This window comes from Maylandia zebra, linkage group LG14 (genome assembly GCF_041146795.1).
Source record: "Maylandia zebra isolate NMK-2024a linkage group LG14, Mzebra_GT3a, whole genome shotgun sequence".
NCBI lineage: Eukaryota > Metazoa > Chordata > Actinopteri > Cichliformes > Cichlidae > Maylandia > Maylandia zebra.
The window spans coordinates 889,794-917,663 of NC_135180.1; the positions used below are offsets into that span (position 1 = coordinate 889,794).

At 43.8% G+C, this 27,870-nt stretch overlaps 2 protein-coding genes and 1 long non-coding RNA gene across 6 annotated transcripts; 1 reads left to right on the forward strand and 2 right to left on the reverse strand.

The window, feature by feature from the left end:
- Nucleotides 1-1,533: 1,533 nt before the first annotated feature.
- Nucleotides 1,534-3,867, reverse strand: linc.pou2af1 (lnc RNA pou2af1). 2 transcript variants are annotated; one of them, XM_004537938.5, is made up of 5 exons: nt 3,777-3,867; nt 3,550-3,650; nt 3,278-3,329; nt 2,575-2,870; nt 1,534-2,060 (listed from the first exon to the last, which is right to left on the reverse strand). In XM_004537938.5, exons 1-5 carry the CDS (start codon nt 3,778-3,780, stop codon nt 1,716-1,718), a joined length of 798 nt encoding a protein of 265 aa, XP_004537995.2. In that variant the 5' UTR covers nt 3,781-3,867; the 3' UTR covers nt 1,534-1,715. The 2 variants fall into 2 exon arrangements, with proteins under 2 accessions (XP_004537995.2, XP_004537994.2); XM_004537937.5 differs by having other exon boundaries at nt 3,278-3,332.
- LOC105940852 (uncharacterized) lies at nt 2,028-6,173 on the forward strand. Of its 3 annotated transcripts, none has more exons than XR_013101579.1 (3): nt 2,028-2,163; nt 3,938-4,089; nt 5,185-6,173. It is a non-coding gene; the product is annotated as an uncharacterized LOC105940852 (long non-coding RNA). The 3 variants fall into 3 exon arrangements; XR_001167500.4 differs by having other exon boundaries at nt 2,038-2,163; nt 3,911-4,089; XR_013101580.1 differs by lacking the exon at nt 3,938-4,089.
- An 11,317-nt stretch (nt 6,174-17,490) lies between these two features.
- pou2af2 (POU class 2 homeobox associating factor 2) lies at nt 17,491-26,823 on the reverse strand. The gene is made up of 5 exons (XM_004537939.3): nt 26,667-26,823; nt 25,669-25,769; nt 20,970-21,009; nt 20,560-20,867; nt 17,491-18,841 (listed from the first exon to the last, which is right to left on the reverse strand). Exons 1-5 carry the CDS (start codon nt 26,674-26,676, stop codon nt 18,404-18,406), a joined length of 897 nt encoding a protein of 298 aa, XP_004537996.1. The 5' UTR covers nt 26,677-26,823; the 3' UTR covers nt 17,491-18,403.
- Nucleotides 26,824-27,870: the final 1,047 nt, after the last annotated feature.

Below are 27,870 nucleotides of genomic sequence, written 5' to 3' on the forward strand. Positions count from 1 at the left end.
TCTTTGTCGGCATGCAGAAATGCCACTGCCACTTAATAAAGCTGATTGCGGCGCTCTGCTCCAGCCTAAATGTTTTGGGTTATTTTTCCACACTTATCAGCTGCCGTCAAGTGTCTCCAAGGGGATTTCCACATATGCTGGCTCAGCGGGAGTGAAAGGGATGCCTGCCAACAGGATCTTTGGAGCACGCACTCCTCGTTTATTGTGTTAGTTTGAGACACTAGTTTCAAGTGAGCTAGGTTGGAAGTGCGACCAGGAAGTCACAAAATAATCCAGACTTTTATGATTTCTTTCTTTTGTTTGTCTGTTTTAGCAGACAAATACTTGGAAAACCTTTTCCATGCTCCATGATTAAGTTTGGCACAAAGAATCAAGAACAAACTGTCCACAAATTACCAAACACACGCATCCGCTTTCATAACGAGATTCAACTTGCCATTTTAAAGACATAAGATAGCAGCAGAAAGATGTTTTACATAGTTTGGCAGCTGCTTTATGTATCTAATAATCATTCGTGACACTGAGCCAAAGGCCTGCTCTAGATAAACTCAAGTAAAATCGGTCAGGCATTAAAAAAGCTTATTTCTTTTTCTTCCCATTTTCATGCAACATGAAAAATTGTTATTAAATATTCATTACTTCAGTGTTGCACGAGGGGAAACTTGAGGTAATGCAAATATTAAGCAGTGAGTGACTATTAAGTGTAATAATCCACACTGGTCAGTTACACGGTGGCTGTAGCTCTGGTGGGAGAGCAGCTCACCTACTAACATTGTGTGTGTGTGTGTGTGTGTGTGTGTGTGTGTGTGTGTGTGTGTGTGTGTGTGTGTGTGTGTGAGATCGAAAGCACTAAACAGGACAAGAGTGCTCAGAGTAGAAAATCAGTCCATTTACTGAATTTCTTGTTTTTTGACAGGTAGCCTAATAAACTGGCTGAGCTCCGTGTAAAATCTGTAAGTATAATAAGAGGGGGTTGCAGCTTCAACAGTGCTTGTTTCACAGTCTGGAGAAATTATTGAGAGTTTGTTGAAAAAATCAGATAAATGGACTGACACCTGTCTGAGGAGTCAAAGTACTTTTTAAATACCAGTCTCATTCACACACAGCGACTCCAGCATTACGCGACAACTCGGAGCTCAAGCATTCTTGAAAAAGCCAAACCAACCCTCTGATTAGCAGACGTCCTGCTCTGTTAGCTGAGCTGCAGCCACTGTGAGTCGGCTTGTCTGTTAATCTGTTCTCCTTTGATCTCTGAACTCCCAGTGAAATACTGCCCTGCAGGCCAAAGTCAAATCTCAGATGTTTCCTTGCCTTCATTTCCAATTGTTGCGTTACAGCTGAGTTCAGCCCTGACATGTTATCAGCCTGTGATATTTACTTTCACACTCTTCCCACATTTTTCACTTTTATTTGTTACCTGTGGCTACAGGGCATGTTCACAGGGTGAAGTCTGAACCTGCTGGCTGAAGCAAACATCCCGACTTTTACAGTGGAAACTCTGCAATAGACAAGCGCACATTACAAGCACAGTGCTGACTTTTACACATTTTTATTTTGTGCAGCAAAACATTAGCGTATGAAAATATATCATTTAGTTTTTATTACAAATGAATTGATTAAAGTAAAGCAGACCAAGTGAAATGCAAAGCAAACAACCTCACTGAGCCAAATCGTATTTACAGTCAGGATACAAAGTAATACTGTTCATGGTCTCATCATAAAGCATTGTAGCACATCTCAGAGCTCAGCGGGAAATCCTTCTGGAAACAGCTGTCTTCTACAGGATACACCTGGGGATAGTCTGTGGGAGCAAAGTAAGGTGCGCATTCTGGGGTGGGGGGGCTCTCCTGCTGGCCTGACCAACAGTGTGGCAAGCTGTAATATTCCTGGGGGCCACAGTGCTGATAGTGGTATTGCTGTGGGCTGAAGCTTGACTCCATTCTGGTGGGCGAGTCATAGCATGAGGAGGAGGAGGAGGAAGAGAAGGAGTCCTGTGGGGAATAAGTGTTGGGATCCACAGGGTTGCAGAAAGTCAGTGACTCCAATGAGGAGCAAGGGGCCTGAAAGAGAGGAGGACATCGAAATTACTTTGGGCAGGACTGCAGGTGTGCCACATGGTGGTCATCCAACCAAAGCTAGGCCCAGGGCTCACCAGGAACACTTGTGAGTGGTGTTTTTGATTTAATGCATTCATTTGTGTGCAGACAGCTTACAAAACTGACATGCAGCTGTTTATCCTGCCAGACAGGTCATTTTATCAAACACAAACAGCTGTAATCACAGTCAAAGCAAGACTAGCTCCTTCAAATATATCCACACAAACCTATCCACTACATGCTGAACACAGACACTGACAGTGTTTGTGGAAATAAACGACCACCACACCAAACCTCTGTTCCAAATAAACGCATTGCTATTGCTCGTATCTCGTATGCTTTTAAAACAATCTTTCAATTTTGGTCACAAACAGAAAAACTAGGAAATTTTTCCGTTTTGTCACAAAAGTTTTAAGAAATCCCAGTTTCTGATTATTTCTTTAATGACGGTGTTTCGTTGGTGCCAGCTGAGACCTACCATCCCCTGGCCGTAGTAGTCCGCATCTGAGGACAGTCCGTGGTACCAAGGCTGAGGGGAGGTTGGAAAAGGAGGCAGAGGGGTGTCGTAGGTGGTACCACCGTATCCGTTGCCGGGCAACATCACATCCCCAAACTGCTGCTGCTGCTGCACCTGGATGCCGCACTCCTGCATCTGGATGTTGCACGCGCTGTCAGGGACTGGAAACGAGATGGTGGCTCGAAGCTGGAGGGCCAGCGACCCGCAGCTGCTGGTTTCAGCTGGGGGGACAGAGGGAGGAGGAGCCACATGGCCACCTGCCGAGATTCAGTGTAACAGTCAGACCGAAAATATCCAGAATACAAACACATGCGATGAAAACAAGCGAACCACACGCTCTGGGTTAATCATTGCCTATCATTTAATCACGGACTAGGATATATCTGCGACCACTTTGAAAGGGCGTGGTCTGAGAGACCACGGTGGAACTCCACCCCTCTGAAATCTGAATGCCTCTTGCCCCCCGTCCAACTGAAAAAGGCGTCCTCAATAATTGATGCATATTTATATGTTTATTTTACAGAATTTTTGACCCCCCAAACAAACAAACAAACAAACAAACAACTTGATTAAGATCATCAGACTGTGACGCTTAGGGCAGGCCGCTGTAGTGCATGTGTGTCTTTCTGGGATGTATTTTAGCACACTGGGTGGACAAACCTACTTTGGAAAGTGGACGCGCGAAGCTCCTGTAGTTCCAAGCAAGCCTGATGCATCTGCTGATCAGGAAGAAAGAGAAATACAGAGGAGGGGGAAGGCGATACCAGATTATTAATGGCTGCTTTCCTGTAAATGAGTTGAGTGGCTTATTTTGATAAAACGGGCTATCAGTGATTTACAGGTGCAGGCTTGCACAGAGCGGTATTCTCAGCAGAAAAAAGGTGAGACTGAGAGCAGGGGACAAGGGTAAAGAGGCGTGGGGGAGGGAGGAGTTACCGCATTAAGCTTCTTGTTGTTGGCCTCCTTCTCTCTGTGCCTCCGCAGCAACTCCTTGACCGTGATCTTCACCCGGACCCCCGGGTACACCTTCAGTTGATCTTAATGAAGAGCACAGTGTGTCACTCATGCGCAGTAATCTCCTCTTAAAGCAAACTAAACCAGTCGTGCACTCTTCTCCTCCCTCTCCCTGCTCCTCCAGTAAAGCACCACAAAGCATTTCTTACACATCACAGCTTATTTTGTTTCCAGTAAACTGAAATCGCTCCATGAAGTGTCGCTTCATTCTAATAAACTGCTGAAAGATTGTCTTTTAAGATTTTGTAAAAGAATATAACGAAGTGCTTTGAATTATCCAAAGATCCTATTTTATCACCGGTGCGTAAAGGTCGTTTCCACCGCTCAGTGTTTCTGAGTGTTACTGGCGGCTGATCCCCTCCCCGGAGCCTCCCGGTCGGGAGACGTTTTCACTGCACCCTGTAGCCCTGAGCTGCCACGCCCCAGTCAGAGGCAGAAGAAATCGGCTCTTAACGCGTTAAAGTAAGTAGATTTTATTACGCATATACGATCGAATGAATGTAAAGTAAATAAAAATAGGCGAGGAGATGAAAGAGAAGTTTGTCTGGCACGGTGGGATGAGGTTAAAGCTGAAGCGCGCAGACAAAGAGTCAGCAAAGCGATCCGCGACCAAAACGGAACAAAATTTCGAAACTAGAAGGAGCCGCTGATCTGCGCTTTTGGATCGAAGCGCTGCAGTTTTCAAGGAAACGAGCCTCCCGCGTGGTGCACGTGCGCGGTCACTTAGTGAAAGTTTGATCAGGTCGTTATGGAAAAATTTCGAGGCGATTTCAGCCCGGTGCTGTTTACAATTCAAAACCCCGAGCTCTACACCAATCTCCGTTACTTTATTCAAATCACCCCTGCCCCCCACCACGAACGCCTGACAGTTAAAGGCAATGGGAGTAATTGGCAGTTTTTTTCTTCCTTACTTGAAGCTTGATTAAGATACGGTGAAAGAACGTCTCGTATAGGTGCGGGCGATTTAGGCCTAAAGGCGATATTTAAAGCATTCAGGGCTGCGAACATTTTAGAGAATGTGTTAAGAGATGAAACCTCATCTGATAAATATTCATACAGAGAAATGCTACTTTATGATTTGTCTTAAATGTGGCAGACGCTGGCCAAAACGAAAGGCAGACACATCCCACTCGAACACACAGAACACCCTGTTGCGCACAGACAGCCCGACCACACAGCCCGCGAGACTTCCAGTTGAATTTTTCCAAACTTAAAATGATCTTTAAAAATGATCATCTGCGCGTCCTGATGTGCGTCGACAGACGACAGTCGGCAGAACTATAACACACAGTAAAGCCATAAACGCCAGTGAAGCTTGGAGAAGTCTTTGAGTGGAGAACGCTACACAAACAGGTGGAATCAGGTGGCATTAAAGTTATTCTACACGTGGAAGTTTAATCTAGCCCATTCTACTTTAATTTAAATATGGGAAGAAGTGGGCATTTATGGGGGGTGAGCACTCCACTTAAACACACAAATCGTGTGCTTTCAATATTTCCAATAAACTCTACATTACACCCCCCCCCCCCCCCCCCCCCTCCTTTGTCTTCCAAACAGGGAAAAATGCAAGAAAATGATTTCCTGAAGAAAATCCGAGGTGAAACTCACCGGACATGATGGCTGGGATGGAGAGATGATTCCTGGAGAAGAGCTGAGGGACTCAACAATGTCCTTTTCTGCCTCAGCAAAATGGCCAAGAACGAAATTTCTGCAAAAGTCTCCAAAAATAGCAACACAAATGTCTTACAGCAGAGCCAGAGCATACAGAATGATTGTAATAGAGCTGGGGACATATTAGTTTGAGATTTTCTCCCTCCATTCCCTCTATTTAAAACCCCTAGAACTCAATGATTTGACAATGATTTGATTGCGCGTTACTTACCATTTGAATATTCAGAGGCAACTCTCTCAAATCGATTTTCAGTAAAATCACTAAGCATGAACACTGTATCAAATCCACTTTAATCTCATATATTAGTATTTTACACTTTAACCTCGAAAAAAATGCACTTTTATTCATTTTACCCTCCTTTTGCACTATCCCAGCATCAGCCCCCTTCACTTAGCACTGCAGCACCCACGACTGCTTCCGTGCAACCTTAAGAGCGCATTTCACCTCAAACCTCGCGTTTAGCCTAGTCACGCATTTTAAAAAGTTTATTTCATAAAAAATACATTAAAAGTGGCAAAGAGGGAAAGTGGGTGTGGCAAGGGCCAACAGCCCTCGTTGGCATGGCAGGGCCTCCAGCTCCATCAGAGTGCTCACACCTGCTGGGAGAACAGGGAGAGAGGCTCAGCAGCTTCACGCACAGTTCTGTCCTTGTCTTGGTTATATTTTCATGAAAATAAAAATGCGTTTCAGGATCAAAGGTTTCCGGTAAAGTGTGCCGTTTAAGAACCGGCCTTTGAAATGTTTAACTCCCCCAGCATTATGATTTATGATCATTATGATCAAAAACGGTTATTATTTTAGATTTTCTATCAAATCTGTGTTGAAATCGAGTAAATAAATAAATAAATGAATAAATAACGAAACTAAAAACAAACATTGCAGCTCCTTCTTTGCACTGAAGTCCCTTACACTACACTTCGAGTGTATTTTATTTCTCAGACTGTTTGTGGTGCGAAGGTCAGAAGATAAAATGAACTCAACTATATCAACGTTACATTCATCACACTTGGATAAATGCATCCAAAATAAAATTGTGCCATAAACCGGTCAAAATATGTGAATTAAGACCCGGATCTATGAATATTATTACATTTATTACAGTAATAATAACTCAAAGCTTGATTATGACTGCAGCATCTATAACATTATTCATCATAGATGCTGCAGTAACATTGTTAGATTATTAGGGCGTCCTCGCGCCATAAGAACAGCAAACTGATTAAAAACTGATATGTGCTAACACATCATCATCATCATCATCATCATCATTTCTATTCGTCCATTAAAATCAATCTTTGTGCATCCTGCTTTAAACAAAGTGCTCTCTTCTCTGCACATCCCCGTTTCCTCGCCCAGCATTGTCCGCCTCTTCTCACAGCGCCCCCTCCTGCAGCCGCGGCGCAGCGGCTCCACCTACAGGCCACAAATGGAAATGTTTATGAAAGCATTCTGTCTTTCCACACACACACACACACACACACACACACGATAGTGTGCATTCATGGTATGCATGCATGATCAAAATCTAATTATAGTTTTCCTCATTAATAATTTCATTTTTCTGATGAAGCCATCAAACCATGACAACACTTCCACCGTGTTTTGCAGAGGGCTGCAGACACTCACTGCTGAAACTCTCTCCTCCATACTGTCAGCCGACTGGAAAACACTTCAGCAAATAACACAGCACATTTGAAGGTAAAATAAACAGGATAAACAGACAAATGAAAAATGAAGTAAGGATTTAAAAGCTGACACCATTTGCTCGTCCTACAAAAACCTTTGATATATCTGGAACATGTTTTTTGGTTTTGTGGTTTGTTTCCTATCAGACTCTTTTTGATGGCTTCAGCCCTCCACACACTTCATTCCAGGATGAATTACTAAAATTTCATGTTTAAAGAACAAACAAAAGACATTTTTGTACAAAATCCTACCCACAGGTAGGATAGAGTCAGCATGAAATTAGGATATTTTGTATCCAACAGCCCAGCTACGGTGGCCCTGAGAGTTCAGATGCCCTGCAATGAAAGAAAATAGAAAACTGCCTTAATTCTGCAAAAACACACACAAAAACCCCACAATAGAAGAATCATAAAGAAACAGGTGCAGTGAATGATTAAAGCAACCACGTATCGACAGTATTAAATGAACCATGTGATTAAACCAGACATGACCTGGATTTTTTTCTCCTTCACAACACTGAAGAGATTTCTTTTAAGCGTGTCCCAGTAAAAAGCTCCACATGATCTGGGTTCTGTCACTTTCCTGTGTGAGATTTTAGTTTGTTTTATCATATTTTACATTTACTCAAACACTGAATGCTTCACTGTATTTTTTTTGTTGGTTTGTTTTTGGTCGATCTGCAAGGCCCACAAAAAAACCTGCGAATCTCCAAAAGTTGATTCTGTTCATCAGGACGTAGCATTTTGTGGGAGAAACATTTCGTCACTCATCCAGGTGACTTCTTCAGTCTCAGCTGACTGCAATGAAAATCAGCTTTTGGAGATTTACTTACCTGGATGATTGAGCATGCATCACGACTGCATCTAGGAAGTTAATTTCTCTCTCTGATAAAAAAAAACAGTCCTAATTCCTGATCCTGTGAGATAATGCAACATGTGGGTGAGGGGACTCGCCCAGCAATAACTAGCTTGAAATCATCCAGGTGAGGCAGCCTGAGTAACCTCGCAGGTCGAGTCCTATCAGTCCCACTTGGCAACGGTAGCTGCCATATTGATTATGGCACGAGCCTGCTGTCTAGTAGCCTAGACAGCAGGCTCCAAGGAAAGATTATTTTATTATGGCTCGGATATAATAAGAATAATCCTCAGACTTTTACTGTTTCACTAAAGGTTAAAAAGTGAATGTCCACAACTTGAACCCTGAATCTCTTTTACACCCACTTTTATTCCTCCCTCTCCTACTCGACGTCACATCTTCACATTTTGGCCATTCAATAAAACTGCTGAAGTTAAATCATTTGATGTCCATTCACACCTTATCTCTCTCACTCTCTCTGATTTAGCACAAAGTTTAAACCTTTAAACTTTAAAATCTCTTAAATACATTTGCCTTGTTATTCTTAACAAAGGGAATTCACATCTACATCACATTTGAACATTCAAATGGATATAATTCACTTCATGTTTCGTTCAGTTTGTTTAATTCTAATTCAGTTAGATTTGTCTTTAGCACATTCTCACATGAACATTTATTGTAACATAAACCCTTCTTAATTCAAGTACAGAGGAATAATTTTGTTTGTCACTATTCATTTATTTATTTTAGGCTTTAACTTCTTTCATTAAATCATTTGTTAGTCAGACATTCTCTCTCCAGGTCTGACGACAACCTGTAGATTTCTTCCAAAGTGTTCACCACATACATTAATGTAACCCAGTGTGTTTGTTTCTTGTCATGGTTTCGGCTGATTCGCAGGCAGCAGGTGGACCCAAACGCAGGACTCAAACTAAAAAAGTTAACTGAAGAGGCAGCTTCACTGCTGCAGCTTCACTGCTGCAGCACAAACGATCCAAACACAAGAGCGTGAACTAAAACTAGAACTAGGACTCCTCAAGGACCACAGAGGAAACACATTATTTACACAGCGCTAAATCACAACCGCAGTCGCCTCATGGCGCTTTATATTGTACGGTAGACCCTACAATAACACATACAGAGAAAAACCCAACAATCATATGACCCCCTATGAACAAGCACTTTGATGACAGTGGGAAGGAAAAACTCCCTTTTAACAGGAAGAAACCTCCAGCAGAACCAGGCTCAGGGAGGGGCGGGGCCATCTGCTGTGATTGGTTGGGGTGAGAGAAGGAAGACAGGATAAGGACATGCTGTGGAAGAGAGACAGAGGTTAATAACAGATATGATTCAATGCAGAGAGGTCTGTTAACACATAGTGAGTGAGAAAGGTGATTGGAAAGGAAAAACTCAATGCATCATGGGAATCCCCCGGCAGCCTACGTCTATTGCAGCATAACTAAGGGAGGATTCAGGGTCACCTGGTCCAGCCCTAACTATATGCTTTAGTAAAAAGGAAAGTTTGAAGCCTAATCTTGAAAGTAGAGATAGTGTCTGTCTCCTGAATCCAAACTGGAAGCTGGTTCCACAGAAGAGGGGCCTGAAAACTGAAGGCTCTGCCTCCCATTCTACTTTTAAATACTCTAGGAACAACAAGTAGGCCTGCAGAGCGAGAGCGAAGTGCTCTAATAGGGTGATATGGTACTACAAGGTCATTAAGATAAGATGGGGCCTGATTATTTAAGACCTTGTATGTGAGGAGCAGGATTTTGAATTCTGGATTTAACAGGAAGCCAAAACAGGAGAAATCTGCTCTCTTTCTAGTCCCTGTCAGGACTCTTGCTGCAGCATTTTGGATCAGCTGAAGGCTTTTCAGGGAGTTTTTAGGACTTCCTGATAATAATGAATTACAGTCGTCCAGCCTGGAAGTAATAAATGCATGAACTAGTTTTTCAGCGTCACTCTGAGACAGGATATTTCTAACTTTAGAGATGTTGCACAAATGGAAGAACGCAGTCTTACATATGTGTTTAATATGTGTGTTGAAGGACATGTCCTGCTCAAAAATGACTCCAAGGTTCCTCACAGCGTTACTGGAGGCCAAGGTAATGCCATCCAGAGTAAGAATCTGGTTAGAAACCATATTTCTAAGCTTTTCAGGGCCGTTACAGCATAATGAGGGTACGACACAACACAGAGCAAGGAGAAAACAGGGCTTAAATACACACCGGAGTAATCAGGGAATTGGAGACAGGAGAGACAGAGCTGGGATCATTTAGGCATAACATGACAAGGGGAAGCAAAACCAGACACACTGCACACAGGACAGGGACTATCAAAATAAAACAGGAAACATGAGACAGTTCACAAAGATGTGGACTTGACACTGAGAAATAGACTGAATATGACATGTGGAACACACGGAGGACATAGTGACTCAAACTACAAGCAAGAACAACAAAATTAAACACAAAACACTGGGTCAGACTCAGGAACATGGCAGGTTTGATTTGGGGTTTTTGTGTTAGACACGTTTATATACAAACACATTGTAATATCATAATATAATATTTTTAAATAGTGAATTAAAACAGTACACATGCTTCACACCCAGAAAAAGACGACTGGATTCAAACACAATTTAATACACAGTGTGGATGGGTGTGGTTTATGGCTCCGCTGCAGGGATGGGGTGGAGCAGTGGGTTGAGGAACAGTGTCAGGAGAGGCCAGTTGGAATTATTTCAGTAGGACACTGGATACGGAGGGGAGGGGGGGGGGATGCGGGAGAGGCTGGAAAGCAACACCAGCAACGCTCTGTACAGAAGTCACACTCTCCCACAGCGCTGTGTGTATGGGCTCCTAACATCACACACAGCTTTGCAATACAATGATGCATTAATGATATTTATATCAACGTTTTAACAACTGTAGGGTGTTCGTTATTACCTGTGAGATATTAATCGGCATGATGTCTGCTGCTTGTGGATAACTCCAACAGTCAGGACATAAAAACTGTTTAAAGCTAAATGAAACCAATTGCCATGGCATCAATTCAGCTTAACCCAGAACAGGTTAGCACGAATCCACATGATGCACTGAGCAAGAGTGGGTGAGTGACCAAAAGAATGAACAACTAATCAGTGTCTGTCCCAACCAAATGTCAGTCATGGTCTCATTCTGGTCACCAACACAAAAATATTCTGGTTCCACTACTGTTACAGTGACATACAAACATATCATATTGCTTGTGATACAGAAACTGTGCAGGTATAAAGCTTTAAATGCCCTATGCCTGCATACCTGTCACTGATCCAGCAGTATTTGATGCCATCTGGTACAGAGCCATTCTCAGGTCTGTTCCTCTTATCTAATTAATGCTTACACTTAAAACTGCTGGCCAAGGGTAAAAGTAATTCAGTAAAATCATAATTCACGTCGGCAGTAATGACACCCAGTTACGCCAATCGGAGGTCACTAAAATCAATATTGAATCGTGTGCAACTTTGCCAAAACAATGTGGGACTCTGTAGTTTTCTCTGGTCCCCTCCCCAATCAGACCAGGAGCGACATGTTTAGCCGCATGTTCTCCTTAAATTGCTGGCTGTCTGAGTGGTGTCCCAGAAACGATGTGGGCTTCATAGATAATTGGCAAACCTTCTGGAGGAAACCTGGTCTTGTTAGGAGAGACGGCATCCATCCCACTTTGGATGGAGCAGCTCTCATTTCTAGAAATATGGACAAATTTATTAAACCCCCCAAAATATGACTATCCAGAGTTGGGACCAGGAAGCAGAGTTGCAGTCTTACACACCTCTCTGCAGCTTCTCTCCTCCTGCTACCCCCCAAAAACCCATCTCCATAGAGACTGTGTCAGCTCCCAAACAGACAAAAAACAAACTAAAAACCAGCAACAAACAACTTAAACATAAACAATTACAAAGAAAGAACAATACAGTATCCACATCTGAACCAAAGAGTAAAACAGTGAAATGTGGATTATTAAATATTAGGTCTCTCTCCTCCAAGTCTCTGTTAGTACATGACTTAATAATTGATCAACAAATTGATTTACTCTGCCTTACAGAAACCTGGTTGCAGCAGGATGATTATGTTAGTTTAAATGAATCAACACCCCCGAGTCATTCTAACTACCAGAAACCTCGAAGCACAGGCCGAGGGGGAGGTGTGGCAGCAATTTCTCACACCAGCCTATCAATTAATGAAAGACCCAGACAGACTTTTAATTCATTTGAAAGCCTGGTGCTTAGCCTCGTCCACGTGAAACTCTTATCTTACTTGTTATCATCTATCGTCCACCTGGGCCTTACACAGAGTTTCTGTCTGATTTCTCAGACTTTATATCTGATTTAGTTCTGAGCTCAGATAAAATAATTATTGTGGGTGATTTTAACATCCATGTAGATGCTAAAAATGACAGCCTCAACATGGCATTTAATCTGTTATTAGACTCAATTGGTTTCTCTCAAATGTAAAAGAACCCACCCACCACTTTAATCACACTCTAGATCTTGTTTTAACATATGGCATAGAAACTGAACATTTAACAGTGTTTCCTGAAAACCCTCTCCTGTCTGATCATTTCCTGATAACATTTACATTTACAATAATTGATTACACAGCAGTGGAGAGTAGATTTTTATCAAAGTAGATGTCTTTCTGAAAGCGCTGTAACTAAGTTTAAGAATATAACCCACCCACTGTTATCATCTTCAATGCCCTGTACCAACATAGAGCAGAGCAGCTATCTGAACGCTGCTCCAACAGAGGTCGATTATCTTGTTAATAATTTCACCTCCTCACTACGTACGACTCTGGATACTGTAGCTCCAGTGAAAACTAAGGTCTCTAATCAGAAGTACCTGACTCCGTGGTATAATTCTCCATCACGTAGCCTAAAGCAGATGACTCGTAATCTGGAGAGGAAATGGCGTGTCACAAATTTAGAGGATCATCATTTAGCCTGGAGAAATAGTTTGCTGCTTTATAAGAAAGCCCTCCGCAAAGCCAGAACATCTTACTATTCATCACTGATTGAAGAATAAGAACAACCCCAGGTTTCTCTTCAGCACTGTAGCCAGGCTGACAAAAAGTCAGAGCTCTTCTGAGCCAACCATCCCTTTAACGTTAACTAGTAATGACTTCATGAACTTCTTCACAAATAAAATTTTTATCATTAGAGAAAAAATTACCAGTAATCATCCCACAGATGTAATATTATCTACAGCTACTCTTAGTACCATTGATGTTAAGTTAGACTCTTTTTCTCCAATTGATCTTTCTGAGTTAACTTCAATAATTTCTTCCTCCAAACCATCAACGTGTCTTTTAGACCCCATTCCTACAAAACTGCTCAAAGAAGTCCTGCCATTAATTAATGCTTCGATCTTAAATATGATCAACCTATCTCTAATGATCGGCTATGTACCACAGGCCTTCAAGCTGGCTGTAGTTAAACCTTTACTCAAAAAGCATCTCTAGACCCAGCAGTCTTAGCTAATTATAGGCCAATCTCCAACCTTCCTTTCAGATCAAAAATCCTTGAAAGAGTAGTTGTCAAACAGCTAACAGATCATCTGCAGAGGTTTATTTGAAGAGTTTCAGTCAGGTTTCAGAGCTCATCACAGCACAGAAACAGCTTTAGTGAAGGTTACAAATGATCTTCTTATGGCCTCTGACAGTGGACTCATCTCTGTGCTTGTCCTGCTAGACCTCAGTGCAGCGTTTGTTCCCTATCATATCGAGACTATCTCTCCACTCCGTTACATATTCCATATGTACAGGGTATGACCCCCTCTTGGTCATGGCGTGTGGATACTTCTTTAAGACACTCTGGATAGCCTGGCCACGCCCCACAGCTTACAGATAAAACGGCTTTGCAAACGTGACACCGGTGATTGTTTGATCTCCACTTGTTTGTTTGTGCGTGTGCGGTTCACTGGTAGTACTTACATGTGGTACTGTGTGACTGTGTGTGTGATAGTGGTAGTGGTGTCCATTGTGGGAGCTTGTTTCGGCAGCCTTCCTGGACACTGCCCCCCCCAGCCCCCTATCTACCTTAGCAAGTCTGTTAGCTTAGCTGCTGTGCTCGAGTGGCTTAGTAGCCTGTGCTCCCCTGCCGTATTGCCTGACTCTCTGTCTGCAGGACCCCCATTGGTAGCTCGGTGTGCTATGCTTCCTGGCAGTTGGCTTGGCGTCTTTTGGGCTGTCCTTGTGCGGCCGCTCTATCGCGGTCCTTGCGTCTTGTGGGACCGGCTCGGGCCAGTCTTGCATCTGCAGACTGTTGCCTCCGCCCCCCGGCTCGGCCTTTGCATTTGGCGAGGCCATGACTTGGGTGGAGTGTATATATGTACAAATTGGTACATTCACTCTGGGTTCGGTTGCACTGTCTCCTAGTGGGGTGTCTTACAGAGTTACCCTGTACAGTTCAGAGGCTACACTGTTGGTGTTAAAGGACATGCACTGCAATGGTTTGAATATGTCTGTCTGACAGACTCCATATTGTGCATGTAAACGGGGAGTCTTGTTCATGCACAGAAGTTACTCACCCCACAGGGTTATGTGCTGGGACCAATACTATTCACATTATACGTGCTTCTCTTTGGCATGTTGTTAGAAAAACGTACTTTTACATACATACCTACATAATTTTCTACACTAACTGGATGTTTTTCCATGAACACATTTTTAATGCTTAAAGTCTTTCAAATAAATCCTCCCTATTACTCATATGGAAATCCTGCTAAATAGGTCCCCTTATTGGTCCTCTAATTATGTGACTTACAGTTGTATATATTTTTGGAGAGAAATCATCTACAAAAACATCTTTCATCAGCCTTTTTTCTCTCCATGTTTCATAATGGTTCACTGATGTGTTAACATCATAAGATGTCTACCCTGTCACATGTATTTACAGTCATAAGTCAAAGTGTTTAAATTATAATGATAATTAATGTTACAAAAATGGTTTCATTTTTAAAAATATAAAAACATCTTTTTATATAATATATAGTTATATATATATATATATTTAAAAAACAAACAAACCATAATGCAGTTATAAAGCTTATGATAAAAGATTTATATTATTATATCCTGAAATAACATTGAATAGTAGGAATGCCCCCACTCAGCAAACACCTACCTGAAGCCAGTTGACACATATCAGTTATTCATACTGCAGCCGTGACTTTGAGACACAAAGTTCTACAGTTTCCTTGTGCTGTATCCAAAAAACAATGAGGTTATTTTCTGTGGCCCTAAAGATCTTAGAACTAGACTCTGGATGGCATTACCTTGATGTCCAGCAACACTGTGAGGAACTTTCAGATCATGTCCTTCGACGGGCTCTGAACAAATATGCAGGATTGCTATTATCTGTAAAAAGAGTGATGCTAAAACACTAGTTCATGCATGCATTATTTCTAGGCTGGACTACTAAGTCATTAACATCAGGTTGTTCTGAAAGTTGCCTTCAGTTGGTTCAGGTGCTGCAGTGAGAGTACCGGGAATTTAAAAATCCTTCTTAAAATCCTGCAAAGCCTTGAATAATGAGGCCCTATCACATCCAAAAGTCCTATATTTTCATAGTGCCTTCAGACTGAGAGCTGCTCACTCAGAATGGGGGGCGGAGCTTTCCTCTCTCAGACGCCTTTCCTGCTGTGCTGGAGACTGACACGTTCTCTACTTTTAGGATTTTAGGATCAAAACTTTCCATTTTGACGAAGGTATCAGGTGACCCTGAAACATTGCTTAATTATGTTGCTATAGGCTCAGACTGCCGAAGGACTTCATGTGATGCACCGCGATGACGCCACTGTCTCCCTGTTTATATCCCACATTTCAGTCTTCTGTGTCCATAAGCTTTGGCCCAGTCTGCCTATGCTCTCGTTCTTCTTTTCAAGGTTCAAGGTTCAAGGCTCTTTATTATTTGTCACATGCATAGTTATACAAGTATAACACACAGTGAAATGTAGCCTGACACGCTCCTCGACATGTGCAAAAATTGGGGGGGGGGGGGGGGGTGTAGAGGAAGAACATTATATATACATATATATATATATATATATATATATATGTATATATACAGACATATAGTATATACACTGGGTGAATGTGCAGTAGTAGCAGCAAGCAGGTGAATTCTGTACATTAATATGAATAGACATCTGACTATTTTACAGGATAGACAATATAAACATATTTAAAATTAAAGGAATTGAAATGTACATTGTGCCTTGGTTTAGTGTCTGGAAGAGTCCTGACTCAGTCAATTATAGATGATGTGAGAGGGCGGGTGTGTGTGTTTAGGGCACGGATGGCTTGGGGATAGAAGCTCCTCTTGAGTCTCTCTGTCCTTGCCCAGAAGATGCGGAACCTTCTACCAGATTGCAGAAGTTGGAACAGTTTGTTGCCAGGATGGGACGGGTCCTTCAGTATCTGCGCTGCTCTAGTCCGGCATCTCCTGGTGTAGGTGTCCTGAAGCGGGGGGAGAGCAATCCTGCAGCAGCGTTCTGCTGTACGGATCACTCTCTGGAGGGCTTTTTGGTCCTTCACACAGCTGTTCCCAAACCACGATGTCATGTTCTGTGTGAGGATGCTCTCCACAGCGCCTGTATAGAAAATCCTGAGGATCTTTGGAGAGACCCTGAACTTCCTCAGTTGTCGTAGGTGATACAGGCGCTGCCTAGCCTTTTTGGTCTGGACCTGAATGTGGGCAGCCCATGTCAGGTCTGAGGAGATGTGGACACCAAGATACTTGAAGGACTGCACCCTCTCCACTGGAGCTCCATTGATGATAATGGGCTTGTAGTCTCTGTGCTGACCCCTTCTGAAGTCCACCACCAGCTCCTTGGTCTTGCTGACGTTCAGCTGGAGGTGGTTGTCCTGGCACCACGATGCCAGATTCTTCACTTCATCCATGTAGGCCGCCTCATCGTTGTTGGAGATGGCACCCAACACCACTGTGTCGTCAGCAAACTTCACAATGGTGTTGGAGCCGTGGGTGGCCACACAGTCTGAAGTGTAGAGGGAGTAGAGCAGTGGCGAGAGGACACATCCCTGAGGTGCTCCTGTGTTGATGGTGATGCTGTTGGAGAAGCACCTGCCCACCCTCACCACCTGAGTTCTGCCAGTGAGGAAGTCCAACACCCATGCACACAGACGGCTGTTAAGTCCCAGATCCCTCAGCTTTGTGAACAGTCTGCAGGGCACTATTGTGTTAAACGCTGAACTGTAATCAACAAACAGCATTCGCACATAGTTACCCTGTTTCTTGTCCACGTGGCTGAGAGTGGTGTGTAGGACGTGGGCGATGGCATCCTCTTTTCTCTTTGCCCTCACGCCCATCTGCTCACATCAGCCTTTCTTCCTGTTAAAAGGCTGTTTATCCTTCCCTCATACCCTTCCTCCCCAAAGTGCTCACGGGGGTCGTTTGGGCTTTCTCCAGAATACTGTAGGGCATTTACCTTACAGTATAAAGAGTCTTAAGGTGACTGTCAGTGTGTTTTGAAGCTATATAAATAAACCTGAACAGAAGGGAAGCATCACAATTGCTTCATTCCCAGTAAATCCAGACAACCTCTGCATTCAAGCACCACACTTAGCCGGGTCGTACAAATGGCAGTAGCCTGCAGTTTAATAACAGTTACAGCCTGAAGTTACAGGAACCTTCAGGGTACAATGATTAAGATGCAGCATGTTCACACATTATGAAAAAACAAAATCCTCAGAATATACGCCCTCAAAGCCATTATCCTTGCTTTGGTATACGCTCTTTAACTCCAGCCTTATAAGTTAAGCTATGCTTTGTGATCACGTCCACACCGTACGGGAAATAGTGGTAAAAAAAAGAAATCGTGCTATTCTACAGTCAGACTGGACCTTTGGCAGAATGAGGCCACCAACAGGTTAAAGTGCCCCTGTGTGCCCCCTGTCTGGCTTTTCTGTTCACGTGGTTTTCAAAATGAACCTCATCACTCTTTTTTCTGTGGCTCATCTATGTCACTATGTGACACCTGGAGCGAGTTCAAATGAGAAGCCTTGCATTCCCCTCAGCCACCTGAGCCTCTCCCCTTCAGTGCCAGCAAAGTGTGCAGTTGATGTGGCTAAGCTTTGCTGTCTTACAGATAAATGTGTTGGTTAACAGATACGAGGGTACAGTCATATTTCTTGATGTATATATTGTCGGATATGCTCAGATGCTTGGAGTAATTAAGAAATGGTTTTACCACATTGTTCATCGAGCAGCTCCGACTCCGCGGTTTAGAGCATTTCAGCACTGTCTCACTTTCATCACACCCAGATGCTTTTGAAGGGTCTCACAGAGACAGCAGCCAACACAGCGTGTTTCCAACTGAGGGTGAAATGAAGAGCTGAGCACAAAGTGCAAGGGTACAGGGAATGAGCACAACAGGGACACTTTAAAATTTGAATATTTTTAGCAAATTGACATTGAAATTTTCTTGGAAAAACCTCCCCAAGAATTTACAGCAGTGTTGAGTTCATCAGTGTCTGTAAAATCGTCTGAATCTTCTGAATTCAGTCAGTAGGCCCTCCGAATCTCATAGGGCGACCAGGCGCTCACCCCCTCTTCCTTAGCCCAGGAGGAATGAGCTTCGGCGCCGGGGGTTAGGCTGCCGTGGCCGTCGGCCGCCTCCTCCGTCACCATCTTGGTCACCAGATCTGTGACGGGGCTGCTCATGTAGGGAGGGCAGGGGAAGGAGGAGGAGGAGGGTGTGGTGGGGTAAGTGCTGGTGGAGGTTAAAGGGTGATAGTGGACATCCTCCAGAGAGTGCAGAGTGTAGGGCTGGCTGCTGGAGACGGGGCCCAGGGAGGAGCTTCGGCTCGGAGAGCGGTACTGGGAGGGGCTCCCTGGAGGTTCGGGGCTGGGCATGGAGGGTGGGACGCTGACGGAGGCCAGGTTGTCCTGACACAGAGCCTCCACCTGAGATACTGGCTCAGACTGCTCCCACGAGTCTCTCTGCAGCAGGAAGACAGCAGAGGAAAGGATGAATCAGTCATTTATTTCCTCATCAGATAGTGCAAAGTCCCCAACATCACAGCAGACCTTTTGTAACGAGAGCGTTTCCTGTAGTGTCGCATTATTTCCTTCACTACGTTTGTTTCACTTCCCTGCCCTGCGAGCACATCTGAAAGCCTCTGCGGACATGCAACCTCGACCACTCTAGAACTCGGACTTTAAATGGATCTCAGTAACTGAAGTGTATTTGTGATCTATCCATGAATACAGTTTTGGTTTTGGCTTTTCTAGAATCCTCTGTGCAGTCCGGTCGAGGCACACCGCCCACCCTGTCCAATGGTGTGCAAAAATGTAACATCAGAGCACAAACTGCAAATGTGGCTGAACGAGGAGCATGTCTGTTTTTCACTCTAAAAACTTCCATACACGCCATCAGTGCAGTTAGGATGACGACCAGGCAGGCGTACTATGAAGGTCATCGGTGCCACGCCGCCTCTGTGACTGCTGCTAAAAGTTTGACTTTAGGGCCCAAATAGCTCCGCAAGATTATCAATAATTCCACTTATTAAATGTCCTTGTTAGTCTTGTTATATTTTAGAGTTTTCTTTAAACAGCAGTGCACAGCTAGCATAACTGTCCTGTGCTGAATGCTCTTGGCTCTAGCTGTGCAGTCAGTGACCAGTCAAACAAAAACGTCACATAAAAAATGAACTTTTTTCATCTCGAACTGCGGTGGAAAGATTGCTCATTTAAAAATGCTCCACTACGAGAAGAACGTCCTTCACTGTACTCGAGTACTCTCAGCTGAAGTGTCAAAGCTGGCCCTGTAGAGCAGCAGTTCCTAACCCCGACCCCGGTGAACACATAAATCTCAGGGGGTCGACACAAACAACGATAAAAGGAAAAGAATTTTGCATATGGAAAATTAGTCGGCCAACAGTTATTTAAAGTGAAAGCATGAAGTGACTCACAGCCCAGACACTAACAGAGCCTAATGTTGATCACAGAGCATTCTCTTTAACAACGTCGCACCTGCTGTGTGGACTGGATTTAAAAAATGTAATCTCACTAGTGACTAAAGTAACTAAATTAAATCCAAATCCAAATGCATGAAATGACCAATAGAACTTGGTTCTTTCGGTTCCTCTTGTCTCAGCGTGTTCCTGCTCTTCACTGCAGCTTGGTATCGTTGAAATCCTCGAGCTCTGAGTCTTCTTACACTCAGCAGCATCGTGTCCCTCGCCATGTTAATAGATTAGCTTGTCAGAACAAAGTTACTGATTTTTCTTCAAAACAGAGAAACATTTTTCACACTGAACATAAGTGGAGCTGATGGGAAATCAGTCTGCACTGACAAAGTTGATCTGAAGCTAATATGAGACTACGGAGGTCTCAGTTTGACAAATAAAGCAGACAGCTTCTAAACTTTCCTCTTTCAGCTGTGAAGGAAGAACAACAGGAACTTTGTACTGAAAATACCAGGCATGCAGAGACTATGATCAGAGCTGCGTACACGCAGAGCCCTGCAGGAACATTTGTAGCTGTCGGTCAGCTGGCTGACACTTGAAAAATGTGAACATCACGCAGAGTATATGTTTATGTTTCACAGTAACTAAAAAGGTACGCTGAACTTCTGTGTTGCCGTTTTTAAATCCACGAAGGTTATTCTGAACATGCGCTTTGTTTTGTCAGCGTGCCACCGTCACTCTGATTCATACCAGAAACAGATGCGAGGACTCTCCTCCGAAGGGTGGCAGCAGGGAGGACAGTGCTGACGAGGGCAGGAAGGACCCGCCGGAGCTGGAGAAGGTGGCGGCGCTGCGGTAGTCACCAAAGGTTTCTGGGTAGTAGCTGTCTATGAGCGAGGAGTAGCTGCTCATGGTGGAGGGCTCACAGCCTAGAGGCTTACCCCCAAGGGTGGAGGAATAGACATCAGGGGAGAACTGCTTGGTGGATGGGCAGAAATCTGAGTCAGAGATGAAGGAACGTCCTCTTATGCCATAGTAGCTGGGCAGCATGTGGGCACCTGAAGTGGAGAAGCAGAAATGCCTTTATCATTGTTACTCAGTGACTCCAGACACCCTGCTCTGGAGTCACTGAGTAACAGACTCGGTCAGAGGACGCTCACCTGGCATCTGGACGAATGATGGCGGAGTGGTTGATCCTCCCTGCAGAAACAGAGACATTCCAGGTTTTACTTATATATGAATTATGGAGTTCCACCGATACTTGTCTTCTTTGTTGAAAACGGTTCCTGTGGTCTAGCAGTTAACACTGTTACAGCAACACTTTTGTCTTAGAAGCAAATGCTGTTGTTTCTAAACAGATGTTTGTTGGCCCTAAAACATATCAGCTGACAAAAAAACAAAACAAACCCAGACATGTCACGGGATGATGAGTGAAGAAGGAAGGATGAAACATCATCCTAGAACACAAATGTGTATTTGGTCTTGAGTTTCTCTGGTGCTAAGGGCGATTGCTCAGATCAGCCTTGTATGAATTTGCAGCTGGACCAAAACCACATAAATGCTTCTATTTATAACCCGTCTCCACGTGATATGTAAGATGCAGCCTGAGATAGACGCTGGACATCATGTTTGCAGGGATCAGTCACTGGCTTAATGTTTAAGCCCTTACTGTAAGCCCGAGTCAATAACTGCTCTTCAACAGGGAAACGGCCTCTTGAGTTCGTACGGATACAAAGTGTCAGCAGCAGAGCACAGCGAGGCAGGAAGACCAGCAAACCTAAAATAATGGATGACAACTCTTGAAATTAAGTCAATGCCACCAATATTACAGAGCACTTTGTAAAGGTCCTCAAATTTAAACTCCAAACAAATTTCACACTCATTATTCGGACAGACAGACCTTTACTTTTAGTTTGACCTAACTGTGGTATTACCAGCATGAAACATGCTAACAGCCCCTTTCATCCATAAGTCCACACTTGTGACAACCCCAACCGTAAGCCCAACCCAGAGTGTGTAGTTTGTGTTCCCGCCTTTGTCCAAAGCACAGAGTTAGGCCAAAAAGTAGTTTTTATTATAGACGAGACCTTTGAGGGAGCAAAATAAGAATCGTAAGAATCAACAAAGCTGCAAACACAGTCAGATCTCTTACTCGCTGCGTAACATTAAAGGACTCACACACTGTTGGTCATTCACCACAGAGCACTAATGTGAAATATTACATAAGTGTTTATCTGACAGGATTTCAAAGTCTGGAGTCACGCTGCTGATGGACCTGCATCACTGGTCTCCAGTGTTCACCATGTATGACGCGGCCCTGTTTGCTGTGTCATCTTTGGTACGCTTGTCACTGGAGGCTCAGAGAACCCGGTTGCCTCTGGATGTTGTTGACCACACAGCACTGCAGTTTGTTTCTGCTCTAAAAGCAGACACAGATTCGTGTCAGAGAGTTGCAGCGCAGGGACACAGAGGACAAGGTTTGGCAGGATCTCTGGTTTGCATATTGCTAACATGAAAGAGTTGATATTAAGCCCATGTCGGCTGGGACGCACGCAAATTTTGAGGGTTAAATTTGAATGTGATTTGCCAGTGCCAAGACTTCCTCATGTGGCCCAGGTATGGCTCAGTGCATCTCTGAAGGCTGCCTATGGAAATCAGCTCGCTCAAGCTCAGACAGTCAGGTAGTGTGCGTATTTGTGCCGTGGCGTTGACTAACGATAGATTTATTTAGCTTTGTTTCGCAGAAAAGCTCTTCCTTCCTATGCAAAATATGTTACACAATGATATTTTTAAAACAGCCCATTTCATATTTTTAAAATCGAACACGCACAACTGTTTTTTGTAAATTTTCCTACTTTAAACAGAAACTTGATCCATATTTCTTCCTGGCTCATTGTTTGCTTTTTATCCAGCATGTTGCACTGTGTTGTAGCATCTCCTGCATGTTGTTCGTGCAACACACACACACAAAGAGTGAGTTTGTGTTGTTTGTTAGCATTAGCGCTTTCACCCCGGTACACCTCGCGATGTCTCTTCAGCATCATGTCACACTTTGATTTGTTCCCAGGCTCATTTATGTAATAGCAACATGTCTGGACACGCTAGCTCGACAGAACATGTCAGAAAAGAGAAGCTGCTGATGTGAAATGGTGTAAGAGCTTTATAGTTTCTGTCTGGCTGTCCCAACATGAGGAGACTGTGGTCAGAGTTTGCTCTTATCTTTCAATGGCCTTTTATTCCCAGGTAAAAGGCAGCACAAGCCAACACAAGGGCGGGAATGGCTTTAGTTACTGTGTGCCTCTGTGCATTATTAGCTCTACAACCATCATTTATAAACACACAGTAAAGCCCACACTGAAAGCAGACTGTAGACCTGCAGACAATGGCCTGTCATACTGCCTCCATGCTGTATTCTTTTGGCCCAATGATTGCATAATACCACATTTGACCATGAAAACAGAACGCAGAGGTAGCAACTAAGATTCTTTTACACGCCTCGTTGTCTCCAAAGGAGACTATTGTTTGACATGCTTTGGTATATTGTACATGCTAACATAACATGTAACAATAAGCTATAGAGTCCACAGTTAAATAAAGTTTGTGGGATTAAAGGCCAACTGCTCCCAAACAACTGTTTCTCAGGGACTACACACTGACCACGTCCTATTACCTGAGCCGGCAGTTAGCCACAGGTAATGGACAACTATTGGAATAAATTGTTAACCAAGAGTGATGGATTAAAATTCATAAATGAATGAGAAAAATGCTTAAATCGAACATGGACAGCTAAGGAGCGCTAAGGCTAACAGATAAATATTGTAACAAAAAGTAGCCAAACGTTAGTTTAAAGAGACGACGTATGGAGATTTGGTGGATTATTGGTTATCTAAAGAACGGTTGCTCAGCTGTATTAAACGAAACAAAGGTGTGTTGAACGTTTTCCCATCAGACAACTTATGTTTGAAATGATTTATTACCATCACCATCAGAGTCTGGGATTCTCAAGGAAGTCATAAAACTCATCACTCTCCACAAGTATGCTATTGTGCATATAAGTGATGAGTAAATGTGGCCTACGGGTGGATGCTGGAGTGGCTGTGAGAGTGGGGGAGCTTAAAGACGAGGCCAGAACGAAGAGCGTTTGATAGACGTGAGCAGAGCGAGCCATGTTACACATGTGCGTGTTAGTCCCCATAGGGAACTAGTTCCTCTGCATTTAACCCATTCACCCAGTGAAGCAGTGGGCAGCCACCAACGCAGCGCCCGGGGAGCGGCATGTAGGGACGGTACCTTGCTCAGGGGTACCTCAGGGCAGCCGTTCAGTGGAGTCGAACCCCCGACCTTCCGATCATGGGGCCACCACTCTACCTACTGAGCTATCCCTGCCCCTGTGTGTGACGTGCACAGCTCACGTCGCCTGCAGGCTTCGCTCGATTCAGTTTGGAATATCAAAAAAGCGAAAATGCTGACGGACTGAAAAAACAATTGGAATGATGCCACAGGTGTTAGCTTGTTATTCAAATTTAAGGGAAGTAATAAAAGCAAGAAGATAGCTTCTGGAGCTCCCGTCGATTCACCGAGCCCTGACAAAAGCGTACAGTCTGTCACACTTGTGTGCGGCAGCCACACAGCTTGGATGTGGAGCTCGTTAGATTAAGGTCGTCTGTTTCTGAGACGATGCCCAATCTCGCAGAGCTGCTCTTCACCACTTTTTAATAACAGCTTTGATTTGTTTTGATTACTTTGTTCCCATTTTCAGTTTTGATTGAAAATTAGTTGACGTTAAATAAAATCCAGACTATTCCTCGCCTTCTTCTGCTGTCACAGGACGTCTGCAACACAATCTAAACAGCATCTCGGCTCTGATTAAGACTAAATAGTTCTGTTAGTTTCTTGTTGTTGTTAACGACCTGTCCTTCAGCATCAAATGAAGCTAAACTTTTAATCTTTTATGGCAGCTCTGCCTCCACACAAAGAGTTTAAGAACCAGCGACAGAGTGAATTTCTGTCTGTGATAATGTCAGCCTACGTGCTAGGAATTTACCCCACCCCCACCCACACACAAAAGTACACCTGTGCCAAAAATGTTATAATGAGCACCGCACTGCAGCAGATAGAGGAAACGTCTGCTGGCATCTTCCAATGTTGTCTGACATAATTCCTCCATTGCTCGAGCCATCAGCGAGTGTATGGCGTGGACGTGCCAGCACAGAAAACAAACAGTGTCCTGTAAAAGCCTTTTGACAGGCGGTTTGTGGAAAATAAAAAGGCAGTCTTGCGTGTGCGAGCAGGCGTCTAAAGCACAGAAGCACAGCCTGATTTCTCTGTGTGCATGTGTGTGAGAAAGTGTGTGTCTGAGACAACAATAGGAGGTTTGTCTGTGGCCTGATCACGGCGCAGGACAATATCGGCTGGCAGGTGTGCACGGATCAAACTTTGCATAGGCAGTCTCCTGCACGGGCCCTTTCTTCTGTTTCTCTGTGCTACCTGTCCACCTCAAATCCCCCCGCCCTGCCTCCACCTTTTTGTGGATTTTTTTGGGAGATCATGGCCTACAGCATTGCAGGCATTGTATTAGCGCTCCTTTGTGAGGTTAGGATGAGTTTTTGTGCTCCGTGTCTCTTTCTACACGCACAGTGCTCGGCTATTTACAGAATGGCTTTGCAAGCGAGGTACAGGTGGTCAAAGGATCCACCGTGGATCGTTAGCGCACAAAAACGAGCCTCAATGTAAACAAGAGGAGTTTTTTTGTTTTTAGAAAACCTCCCAGTCGCTAAGAGAAGGTCAGCTGTGCCGTTTGGCTTGATAGAGGAAAGTAAAGCAGGGAGAGACAGGCGGTTTAGAAGACGTGGTGCTCACGCTGTATCTGGGTCCGTTTGTCTGCCGGGACCTCTTCTCTGCCAGCAGGTCTTTGACCGTGTGCTTCACTCGGACGCCCTGGTACACTCTCTTAGAATATTCTGCAGACAGACAGAGCACAGACATGAGTGATGCAGCTCAACTTGTAACACGACGTCATACAAATTTTCATCCATTCCCACAAATGTGTGGTCATTTGAATGCTTCACAGTTTTATGCATATAGGCGAATGACTCTTTGGGATTGGTGTGTAAATGTCATGGAAATTGCCTTTGGTTTGGTCAATGCAAATGGACTTCTAAAAAGAGGCAATTAACTACAAACTCTTGCCAAAACCTCACCATAAGCAAACACTCCAGAGGGCTTAGGTGGTACGGAGGAACGACTACACTGCAAAGAAGCGCCACGACTGAATAGGCAGGCGATGCCAGCGAGCATCATGGCGGCACATCGTGTCATATATTAAATAGTCCTCTACAAATCTCACGTGTGTGTTGGTGTGATTTGGTCACATTCCTGGGAAGCAGAGGTAGAAACTCAATGAAAATGCAAACTTTACTATGCAAACGGAAATTGCATGCAAAAATCTTTATGTAAAAGACCCCAGCTTTTTGAATGGATCCTTTAGATAAGGCCCAACTTTGCACAAACGTGAGATTCTTGAAAATATCAACTCTTCTTTGGAGGAGGTTGTTTTTTCCTTTTTAGAAATGACCTTAAAACGTTCAGAAATGACCTCCTCGTGTCAACATCTGTAGAGTTTTCTTAAAACTAGACATTTAGTCCTCATTGATACGTGTCACACACGAGCAGCTTCATCAATATCAGCGCAGGAAACTTTTTGAAGAAACTTTTCCCACTCAAATAAAAGCCTCCGTCACGATCTCACACAAAACCAGACAAACCCTTAAAAAACCCGACATACACTGTAAAAGTAAAACCAAACATTTTTCAATATTTCCATTATGTATAAAACAGCATAATAATAGCACACTTACCTGTGTCCATGATGCTGTTGATGCGCACACACACAGAGGCCTTTCTGTTCTCCCCCTGCTGTATTTGCCTGTAGTAGCTAGATCCAGGAGTGCAGCACCATACTGAGTGGCGTGCTGCAATAGGAGCTTTAATCAGGCTGTGAGGAGGGCAGGGACACATGGAACATGCCACCTCACACTGCAACCATGAGGAGGCAGCTTTTCAAAATGACCTTTATCTATTTGTTTAAATGCAAATGTTTGGTGGGGACGTTTTTTAGACTATTTGCATCTGCAGTCAAGATTAGGGTCAGGAAGCATCAGGAGCATGGGAGTGAGAGAGGCTGTAAAGCAGCTCAGTCGCTCCTCCCCTCAGCCATTTGTCATCAGCACAGTTCCAGAGGATACGTTGTTTCCATATTTTCTTTTTGCTGCTCTTCATTTCTAGCTGCAGGTGTGTGATGCAATCCTGCGATGTCCACCTGCTGATAAATGGTTGGGGCTCCCTGAGACAAATAACTGAAAAATAATGGCACCTTTTTGTGTGAAGCCTTCACTGTGTTTGTATAAAACCCTGAGTGGTCTAGACCTGGTGTTTAAAAAGAGGAGGATACCTTCTCTGCTCTGCTAAACTTTCTGTGTCTGCTGATTGGGACGCTGGCAGTTCATTACTTGTCAATGAAAATTTGCCCATACTGTGTGATGTTTACAGGATAAACCTGGTTACATTTGATGTGCATGACTTCATAATCACACAGACAGCAGTCAGATAAACTAGCTAAACATTAAAGTGGCTCAACTTCTGCCAGCTTGGATTTGCATGCAGTCCTCAGGTGGACACTCAGAGACACCAGCGCTGCGTCTGAGTGTTCACTGTGATCCCTGCGACGTTTAATATCTGACACAGTAAAGGTTTCTGGATGCACAGGTCTTACACACAGTGTGACTTTATGTGGTGACAGCAGCTGTACTTGGTGCCACAGTGCTGGGCTGCCCTTAAAGCTCCAGTATTATCCAACAAAAACGATGCTGCTGCTTTAGCCTGTTGTGTGGTAGAGCCGGTCTCTGTTCACAGGTAAAGAACACCTGACCACAACGTTATAATAAAGCCAGCTTATACAAGTGTTTTCAAGAGGAGCAGCTTCGAAAAAGTCTTTGTTGGTCTAACAAAAGACTCTGCTTATACGTTGTACAGATCCATTTAAATGCTTACATCTATCACTTT

What these genes read in the sequence shown, in the direction of transcription:
- linc.pou2af1 (XM_004537937.5), bottom strand. An exon ending in ACAACAAGAAGCTTAATGCG is followed by an intron (nt 3,333 to 3,549) that starts GTAACTCCTCCC and finishes CTTCCTGATCAG; the next exon opens with CAGATGCATCAGGCTTGCTT. An exon ending in TCGCGCGTCCACTTTCCAAA is followed by an intron (nt 2,871 to 3,277) that starts GTAGGTTTGTCC and finishes GAATCTCGGCAG; the next exon opens with GTGGCCATGTGGCTCCTCCT.
- pou2af2 (XM_004537939.3), bottom strand. An exon ending in CAAACGGACCCAGATACAGC is followed by an intron (nt 21,010 to 25,668) that starts GTGAGCACCACG and finishes CTGTTTCTGCAG; the next exon opens with GGAGGATCAACCACTCCGCC. An exon ending in ATCATTCGTCCAGATGCCAG is followed by an intron (nt 20,868 to 20,969) that starts GTGAGCGTCCTC and finishes TCTCCACTTCAG; the next exon opens with GTGCCCACATGCTGCCCAGC.